Source organism: Mus caroli, chromosome 2 (assembly GCF_900094665.2).
Source record: "Mus caroli chromosome 2, CAROLI_EIJ_v1.1, whole genome shotgun sequence".
Taxonomy (NCBI): domain Eukaryota; kingdom Metazoa; phylum Chordata; class Mammalia; order Rodentia; family Muridae; genus Mus; species Mus caroli.
The window spans coordinates 156,421,310-156,431,320 of record NC_034571.1 but is presented as its reverse complement, the minus strand read 5'-3'; the positions used below and the strand labels follow the sequence as shown (position 1 = coordinate 156,431,320).

The following is a 10,011-nucleotide window of genomic DNA, read 5'->3' as shown; positions in this document are numbered from 1 at the left end:
AGCCTGCCTTCTCCAGTATATTCTCTAAACTGCAGTCAGAATTACCTTTTAAACAAGCAAGTCCAACCGATGAAGCAGCCTGCCTGCCTCCATCTTAGGCCTGAAGATCATCTGACAGTGAAGACCAACTAGGCTCACTCATTCCTGTTTGTGATTAAATCTGCAGTCTCAAGGATTAAACCTGCTGCGCACCCCCTGTAACCTTCACTATAAATGGTTCTGTGTGGCCCAGGGAACAGCAGCCATGCTTGTTTCAAAAAGTTATGACCGTTTTGGAACCCTACCTTGGTTTCTGAAGGTTGTACGGACTACCTGTTGACATGACCGCCTTGTTAAGACCGCCTCGTTAAGACCGCCTTGTTCTGCTTCTGTAACCCTATTTTGCCAAATACCCCATTTGGAAATGACTCTACCCCTGAGCTATAAAAACCGTATCTTCCCCATTTCCAAGGTTGATCTCTTGAAGCCTGCCTTTAGGGAGACAGCCTGGGTACACGAATAAAAAGCTTGCTTTAATTAATTTGGTCGTGATGATTTGGATTGGTGGTCTTTCTCCTTGCACCTCTGGGGTTAACACAACCATTTGTAATCTTTCATTATGTCCAGAAAAGTCCAAACCCTGTAACATGGCCTCCGACCACGTAAACTGCTAAACGACTACTATCCTCTTTCTCCTTAGGGAAACAAAACAAACAAACAAACAAACAAAACCCTGACCAGTCAAGACAGTAGAGTGCCGGATAAAAAGGGATGTCCCAGCATCCGCTAGACTCGGTGCTTCTCAGAGATGTTAGTGGCGCTGTTATCCGATGCAGTGGCATCAAATTCAGTGATTTGAAAGGGTTATATTGTCTTTCCAAAAGCTAAAATTTACTCTTTTAGAAAATGCTGTGTCAGTGTCTATAAAATGTCTAAAATGCTACATTTTCTGTTATAAAATTCTGGGCAATGAAATATAAGTGGGCACCATTTCTTACAGCTTCCTTCCAGGTGAGAACAGACCCCAGGCTGTGCCCTTTTTGCCCATTCTCCACTTCATCTCGTTTTCTGCCTTTTTCAAAGTCACGCTGGCTGATGCCTTGCCAGCCATCCTAAACACAAGGCACGGGCAGGAATGGACATCCGTGCCCTGGATGGCTAAGGAAAACCACCCCAAAGCAGCCTGGTGCTCAGTTACTATGGACCTTCCCCAAGGAGCCCGAGATTTTCAGCTTCTTTGGTATGAGGAAATAAATTTATCTCTTAAGTCATGATCTTTTACTAGCTGTCACACTGAAACCTAATACAGGCTTCAAAGCATTTCACAATCTGACCTTCATCAAGTTTACCTCTCCCTGTATATTTTTAAATCCAACAATTTAGCCAAACCGAGTATTTTAGCTTCTTTAGCCTTCTTCTTCCTCCTCCTCCTCCTCTTCTTCTTCCTCCCCCTCCTCTTCTTCCTCCCCCTCCTCTTCTTCTTCCTCCTTCTTCTCCTCTTCTTCTTCCTCCCCCTCCTCTTCTTCATCCTCTCCTCCTCCTACCTTCTTCTTCCTCTTTTTTTTTTTTTTTTTTTTTTTTTTTTTTTTTTTTGAGACAGTCTCATGAGACCCAGGCTGACCTCAAATAAGCTAGGAAGCCAAAGCTGTCCCCCTGCCTCCACCTCTGAAGTGCAGAGGTTTCAGGGATGAGTCCCACGCCCAGCCCAGCCTTCCCACTTAGTGTTCTAAGGCAGCAGCTTCTCCCCACGGAACCCTTCTCCCTCTGCCTTGCTTGGCTACTTGTGTCCTTTAGATCTCTGCCTAAGAAACCATCTTGCCACTCTCTTTCCTGAGAGCAGAGGAGGACGTGCTCATGCTATGTACTATACTGTACTCTATTTACCTGATTTTCTCCACCAGACAGTAACTCTGTGAAAACAGGAAAGTACTCCATCTTACTCAGGACTCTCTTCCCAATGCCTTGCAGAGATGAAATTCCCAAGTACCTCTTGGCAAAATGGAGTGAATGAGTGATGGAGATATGACACTAGTTAGTTAATGACAGTGGGGTTGGTATCTTTGCAATATGAAGAATGAGGTGAAATGAGTGGTATATTATTATTTATTATTTATACCATATCCTGTTCCCAAAAGAACTTATAGAGGCAGGATAACTGGAAAGTGGAACTCCTAAGAACTTCCCCTCAGAGACACTGGCTTAGGAGACTCTGTGGAAGACAACAGGATCATCTGGGGGCAGGAGGGGACTAAGGAAGCAGTTGCATCTTGTCCCACCTCACCTCTAGAGTCTCACGTGGAAGTCCTACCTCAGAAGAAAAGCACTGTGGGGGCGTGGCAGCAGTATAGCGTTAGCGGTAAAGCAGGGGAGGCTAACTCGCAGGCACACCGTCCACCATCCTTCCCTCCCTTTGGTGCTGAGGTAAGGAAAGTGTCAGGGCTTCTCCAGGCTCTGCGGGGCCTAGGTCTCCTCTCCATGGAGAACAGCCGGACTGCTCAGTCTGTACGAGGCCCACTGCTAGCTGCAGGGTCCAGGCTCTGCCCCTCCGTCATCCCCGTCCTCCTCATCAGACTGTGCCAAGGGAGTGTCTCCTCCTCCATCACTTGGATTTGGACTGCGCAGGTTGGAGGAGTCAGAGGACAAGGAGGAGGTCCGGGATGTGGTCCTGTCAGACGTGGGTACCAGCAGGCTCAGCTCCTCTGGATGGTCATCCACTCCTGCCCAGACAGAAGAGCGGGTCAGGGCCACACACAGGGCTAGAGAACTCAGATATGAATCTGGCCAGAAAAAAGTACAGAGGGCTGGCACGTGTCCAGAATTACTTCCCAGTCAGTGAGGAGCCAGAATTAGAACCTCCAGCCCCTTCCATATCACTGTACCATCTTTTGACATCCCCGGTGTCAAAATCTGAAAGTTCAGGCTCCTCCTCTCATTTCTTCCTGGAGAGCTTTAGGGAAGCCATTTTCCCTACCAAGGACTCTGCTCTTCCTGGGGAAGGGATACCTGCATTTCTAAGTTCTTAGGGTAAAGTCCTAAGAATGTGTATCAAATGTCTGAGAGGCCATGAGGAAATGAGAGGCCATGAGGAAATAAGAGCTATTTGGTTTTTTAGACTGGGCCTTGCTCTGTAGCTGGCTTCAAACTTGGGATCCTCCCTCCTGCCTCTGCTTCCTGAGGGCTGTTATCAGAAGGAGCGACGGACCTAAGGAGCTGTTTAAAATAAGAGTATGAGTCTAACTTGGTAAGCATTCAGGGTCTGGAGCCAGGCAGAGGGTTTGAATATGAGCATTCTACTTCCTGCCTATGTGACTGAACTTCTCTGAGCCTCATTTTCTTTTACTTCTTTTTAATTTTTTCAGTGCTAAAATCAAACTCAAGAGTACTTGCCAGGCAAGCATATTGTGTAAACTGTGCTTCTAAACTCATACCTAGCCCGTAGCTTCTTTAGGAAATGAAGAGCCTACTCCCTACCTTGACACAACATTGGGGTCAAGAGAAAACCTTGTGAGTTCAAATCCCAGCACCTAAATGGCAGCTTGTAACTGTCTGTAACTCCAAGATCCAATACCCTCACCCAGACATACATGCAGGCAGAACACCAATGCACATAAAATAAAAATAAGTTATTAAAATAACTAATATTATAGCCATACATGGTGGTACACATCTTTAATCCCAGCATGCTGGGAGGCAGAGGCAGGTGGATCTCTATGAGTTCAAGGACAGCCAGGGCTACACAGAGAAAGATTGTCTCGAAAAACAAACAAACAAACAAAAAACCAAAAAAAATTGATAGTAATTATGTTAATTCCACAAATATAAAACTTTAAAAGCTAAACTAGCTAGCCACTGCTAGAACTTTGACTGAGGAATCTATACCTCAGTTGCCCCTTAGAGTCAACTTCCCTAGATGAGAGCAGCCAACTGTTTCTCTAGCAAAAACACATACTTCCAACTTCTACTTAAGATTCTTCCCTGGCTCAGACCTACAACCTCTTTCTTTTCTGGCCCAAATATCCAGCTCTGGCCAAATGGTACTCAGATTCCCAAAGCAGAGGACATACCAGACATCTGGGGAGCTGGCGGGGACTCCTCACAAGGCAAGAACACATCTGCTCCATCCTGATCCGCAAGATCAATAAACTCCACTTGCTCCAGTGTGTCCACATTCACTTCCATAGATGAGATGCTACCTATGGGGGCTGCACACAAGGGAGGAGAGCAAACAGACCAGGCTAGAGCTGAGAGATGATCACATGTACCTGAAAGACCCCAAATTGGGCCACAAAAACAGGAAGGGAGCTGGCTCCCAAGATCTGAAAGCCACAAGGACACCTTTCCCAACCTAGCCCAATTCCATTCCTCACAACTTGAAACTTACGTCTTTGTGACTCAAGGTGCAGATGGGACAGGGGGAAGACAAACTCTGTCTCTGGCTGTAAAATGTCCTCAAAGAATTTCTGCCTCTCCCGGAGCCGCAGCTGTTGGCGCTCCAGGGCTGCTCTCGGATTTGGGTCCATGTCAGCCCCTGTGCGGGAAGAGGGTAAGGCAAGCACAGATGTGGGGATGAGAAAGAACGCAGTGGGGGCCTAGGCATATGGAGCCCCTTGACAGCTGGCATCCCAGCAGCACAGCCTCACTTCCAGTCTGGACAGCTCTGGCCTCAGCAGCCTCTTTCGCTTCTGTGAAACAAGACTCAGAAAGGGGCGAGGCTGGCCCTGGTTCCACAAAGGGGATGTCAGTTCCAGGCACCGCAAGAGCCTGTCGTTAATGAAGGCTGCCAATGCTGGCTAACTGCCTACATGCCCTTCTGAGAGACTGGAAGGGGCTGGCCATTTGATGGACCCAGCTCCCCTCTGAAGGCCAGGGAAGAACAGGGCAAGATGGATGAAGTATGGGGCGCTATACCTCTGGTTCTTCCCAGTCCTTACAAAACTCAAAGACTATAGCAAAGTCAATAATACTCCATGCTTCCTGCCCCCCCAAAACACACACACACACACACACCACCACCACAATCCTCATCACCTCCAAACCCTTTCTCTGAGGGCAAAGACCTAACTTCCTGACTTGCCTCTGCCTCTTTCTGGCCCCAGGGGTCCCACCTGAAGGTATCATCCTACCTACCTCAAACACTATCTGACAATATACTTCGGGAAGGAGGGCTGTTTGTAGAGGACTGAGCACCTGTCCTCTGAACTCTCAGAGTTGTCCCCTCCTCTCACACATCTGTTTGGCTTATTTCCCAAGTTAGTAAGTACCAACTAGAAGGGTGGGGACTGAGTACAGTTCAGACCAGGTGTCTAGATTGCCAATACTGAGTTTTGCAGAACACCAGAGCTCTGGGGCCAGCCCTGTGCATTCATCCCCGTTCCTGGTACACTACTGAACCCATGCATCACAGGGAACAGGGGAAGCTCTAGGGTGAGGACCACACTGTCATCCTCCAATAAACCTCATCTGGCCACAGTGTAATCACAGCGCGTGGCCAGGTCCTCGAGTACTGGGGTAGCTCAGGAGGGACCCGAAACTAATGATAGAGGCAGGGCCAAGTCAGTGCCTGGAGCTGATGTGGCTGCCAGCTAGCTAGGGAGAAGGGAGCCGCAGACGCGGACTCCAGAAAGGCTCTTAGAGCTGCCGCCCAGGTCACAACGCTAAAAATACCCAGGGCCCCAGGGGCGGTCTGCGGAGAGGAGAGGGGAGGCGAGCTCGCGAGGGAGCTGCCGCTGACCCGGGGCCACCCGGACACCTCTCTTTTCCCCTCCCCCTGACGTTGTGGTCTTACCAGGCTGAAGGGATTCACAGGGGGGCTGCGGAGCCAATTCCCAGAGCTAGGTAGTTGTTTACACGACCATAGGTACTGGGAAGAGTAGGGCTTTGGAGACGGGAGGCTGACACCGGGAAGGAACCAGGGAAATGGAGAACGAACGCCCTCTGTCCCGGCCCCACCCGCGCCTGAGGAGGCAAGAGGCAAAGAATTCCCTAAAAGGGGACTGGCGCGTGGGCGAAGACGGGGCGGGCGGAGGAGGGCACCCCAAGTTCCCGTGCTGCGGGGGCCCAGTTCGCGGCACCTGAGCCCAACCCCGCATTCCCCCTACCTGCAGCGCCCGCGCCCCGCTGGCTCGCTGGGTGCGCTCCCGACAGGCGGCGGCGGGGGCGTGGGAGCGAGCAGCGCCGGCCGGGTGGGGCTATGCCTGCGGGGTTCCCTGGGGACCGGCGGCCCTGGGAGCCGGGAACGAGGAAGAGGCGGGAGGCGGAAGTGGGGGCGGGGCGGGCACTCGGGGCTGGCGGCGGAGGACAGCTCCTCTGAACGCCGGGACCCGGACTTGCGGGGCGGGCGAAAAGTTCCCGCACGCATCCCTCCTCGCTCCGCCCGCGCGAGGCTGCGCGCGCCCCGAGGCACTTGCGGCACCCCCGCCCGGCGCACAGCTGCTGCGGGCACACGCGCCGGCTCCGGCCCACGCACACTTGATGCTCTCCGACTCCAGAGCAGCGCCCACGCAACGACCACGCGCACGCGCCCGCTGCCCGCCTCACCGCACCTCGATCACCCTGGCCACGGTTACGCGCACACTTCTCCAGAAGGTGCGGGATGGGGAAGCAGGGTCGGCTGCTGCCCAGCGAGTCAAGTGCATGGACCTTGGATTCCCTCAGCTGGCCTAAGGACCACACAGAGCCGCCGCCCTACGGGTCAGCGCACTGGGCGAGTCAGTGCTGGAGGGGATGCGCCGCACCCTACACGCCGGCAGGGAGCCAACACCTCGAGGTGCTCTAGAGATGCCAGACGTCCAGCCAGGCGTAGGTGGGCGGCCCAGTCGGAAACAGCCCCCATTCAGCGTCTCCTGGCTCAAACCAGGGCTAGGAGTGTCCAGTATAGCAGCCCCTGGATGAAGGCTCTGTCGCCTCCCTCCCCATGCCCCATGCCCTTGTCTGGGCTCTGAATACAGCGTGAGGATGAGCCATGACTGGTGTGTGTGTGTGCTTTCCATTAGAAATGTGTGTCGGGGCCAAGCTACCAGGAAATCATCCTTGTCATCTCCCTCTCCTTTGAGACCCACATTAAAATACACCTCCATTTCACAGTCATTTCTGTTCCCACTCTGGCTCAGCCTCCCACAGTATTAGCCTCCTTCAGGGTTTCCTGTGCCCTCTCTTGCCTAACTACATTCTGCACACAGGCCAGCTCAAGAGCACACGTCTCATGTTTTAATGTCCTTTGTTATAATAAAATCTACACTCTGGTATTTTAAGTTTTCCTTTCTTTTCTCCTCTCCTCTCCTCTCCTCTCCTCTCCTCTCCTCTCCTCCTTTCCTTTTCCTTTCCTTCCCATTCCTTTCCATAAGGTTTCTTTGCATAGCCCTGCTGTCCTGGTACTTGCTCTGTAGACCAGATTAGCCTCAAAATCCAAGAGGACTCAGATCCCCCTGCTTTTGCCTCCTGACTGTGTCCCTATGCCCAGCTTCAAGTGATCTTGAAAAGCAGGGAAGCGGGAGGGTTGTGTGCAAAGGGTTTTGGGTATGAGAAACATGCACATCTGGGTTTCCCCACAGGGGGACAGTACTCCTGCAATGCCTGAGGCATGGACTCTTCTGTGTGGCTAGGCTGAGAACAGCCCTGTGAAGTAAGCACAGCAAGCTCCCTTCTCATTCATCCAGAAGAGTGCACTAGTCTGTGGGAGGCAATGAATCCCGAGGTTAAGATTACAGCCAGACCCCTTCAGGAGCTGTAAACTACTGCAGCTCCTAACCAGCTCCTAACCCTTCTCTGACTCTTGATCCTGCCTACTAACTAGGGCTGATTAGCCCCTCTCTCTTAGTGTAGGACTTGAGACACACTGGAAATGCTCCATCAACCTTAGCTCTCTAGGTTGGGATGGGTTCTGAGAAAGGGGAAGACTGCATTCTACTATGAACTTAAGCATGGGAGGGGCCCTGACTGTCGGCACTTCTGTGGGAGTTACCGGTGCCTCTGAGGTAAATGTTGTTATGTCCACTTTACAGACGCAGAAACAGAGCTACAGTAGAGGAACTATTGATGTTTTAAGCTCGTCAGTGACAGGGCTGGAACTGGAACCTAGGTAGGCCGCCTCCTGAGATGGCTGCCACCACGGCTCCAAGCATGCTCTCTTATCCTTTTGTAAGTTTCGTTTTTCAAGAAATATAGCAATTAGAGTCTAACTTCTTATTAATGGATAGAGTAGATACTTGGTATCATTTTATACCATAGAAATGAGGCCAACTCTGGATGGCGTACATTGGCTGGAGCTTAGCTCCCAAGGTCACCGACTCTCTCTCACCCTATCTCCTACCCCTGCCCCATTTTCAAACTCATCTCAGGAAGAACAACTCTGGAAAGCAGGCTTTTTAAAGCTAGTCAGGTGCAGGAGAGCAGGGCAAAGTGTAGAGCAGGAGCTCACTCTAACTGACTGGTATTAATCAACTGAGCCAGCCCTACATTATCTTCAATCAAAGCTGATGAAAGATCAGGGTGTCTGTCCCTTTTATTGCCAGATATTTACCAAGGACTGGTTAGAAGAGGGCGATATCCAAGCTAAATTAAGTCATCAAGCTACACTGTGTCATCCAAAAGATTGATCCCAGGTGTCGAGGAATGGACTGGTGAGGGAGTAGAAAAGATCAGTAAGGAGAAGATGGCTGATACTTCTGGCTTCCAGCTGGGATGCAGGCAGCTGGGATACAGGCAGCTGGGAAGAGCATCAATTTCTAAAATTTGTTATACAGTCTTCATAGCTTTTGTCAACCCTCAGAGAATCAAGGTTGCAAAGCAACTAAGGAACGTGAATTCTAAAGGATAGGCGCCTCCATGAAGACGCAGAATGTAGGCCCTGGTTTACTTCTGAGGGGGAATATGAAATCTCCATGCATAAAGGTAAGAAGAATTAGAAGAACTAGTTAACTAAAATGTTTATTGAATCATTAGAGGTTCGCTGTGGCTCAAACGGGCTAAGTCTGCATGAATCCAGAGGACAAAACAGTGATAGAGACAATTCAGTCTCTCACACTAATGGCTTCACACACAACAGCAACTTCCAGGCACAAATAACAGTGCTTGGTGCCTACCATTCTACGTCCTATGTCCATGGATTGGTCAAAGCACAATACACACATGGACATACAAAAACTCTCAAGAATCAAAGTCAGGCTGGATAGTGGTGCACACCAGCACTCAGGAGGCGGACAATGGAATGTCTGAGTTCAAGGCCAGCCTGGTCTTCCCAGAGAGTTCCAGGACAGCCAGGGCTACACAGAGAAACCCTGTCTTGAACAAAACCAAACAAAACCAAAGAGTCAAAGTTATGACTCTTTGTCAAGTAATTAGAAGGACCAGATCTGAGCCCCAGATGCTGCAGCTGTCTGACAGAATTTAAGAGAACAATGATCCATGAAATGTTCTCATGGAAAATGGAGATGACATAAATGAGCAGACTCTTCAGCAGAGAGCAAGAAACTATTGCAGATCATGTGCAACACTAGATACAGACACACCCGAGGTCTGAAGAACACATTAAAGTTCAACACAGGAAGCAAAGGAAGAAACTGGCGAACTTGAAGACAGCGCGACAGAGGCTTCTCAAGACAAAACAGATAAAATAAACAACATCACCACTAGGGCTGGGATATCACTCAAGTAGGGAAGGGCCTGTGTAGAATGCACAAGGCTCTGCATAAAAACAGGGTCTGAGAGCATGTACCTATAATATCAACTCTTGGAGGTGGAGGCAGGAGGGTCAGAAGGTCACCCTTCATCTGCATAGTGAGTTTGAGGCCAGCTTGGGCTACATGCAGCCCTGCCTCAAAAGAAAGAAAAATATCTAGAGTTAAAAAGTAGGCTAGTGTGGTGGCTCACGCCTTTAATCGCAGCACTCTGGAGGCACAGGAGGTAGGTCTCTGAGTTGGAGGCCATTCTGGTCTACAGAGTGAGTTCCAGCACAGGGAGAAACCCTAACTGCTTTGCCTTACTATTCTATTGTGCTCGCTCTCCATCTCTCTCTCTCTCTCTCTCCTCTCTCTC

At 50.3% G+C, this 10,011-nt stretch overlaps 1 protein-coding gene across 4 annotated transcripts in view; it reads right to left on the bottom strand.

Annotated features, from left to right (window-relative positions):
- Positions 1 to 2,064: 2,064 nt before the first annotated feature.
- Positions 2,065 to 10,011, bottom strand: part of Dbndd2 (dysbindin domain containing 2) — a 23,271-nt gene continuing 15,324 nt past the window's right edge. The window contains exons 1-4 of one of the 4 annotated variants that reach the window (XM_021149289.2): positions 6,078 to 6,335; positions 4,361 to 4,507; positions 4,044 to 4,181; positions 2,065 to 2,696 (exon numbers count right to left, since the gene is read on the bottom strand). In XM_021149289.2, the coding sequence (XP_021004948.1) occupies positions 2,497 to 2,696; positions 4,044 to 4,181; positions 4,361 to 4,499 (477 nt within the window). In that variant the 5' untranslated portion in view covers positions 4,500 to 4,507; positions 6,078 to 6,335 and the 3' untranslated portion in view covers positions 2,065 to 2,496. Of the gene's footprint in view, positions 2,697 to 4,043; positions 4,182 to 4,360; positions 4,508 to 5,764; positions 6,013 to 6,077; positions 6,336 to 6,521; positions 6,591 to 10,011 lie in introns of those variants that run through there. The other 3 variants (XM_029474011.1, XM_021149280.2, XM_029474010.1) reach the window with 3 other exon arrangements.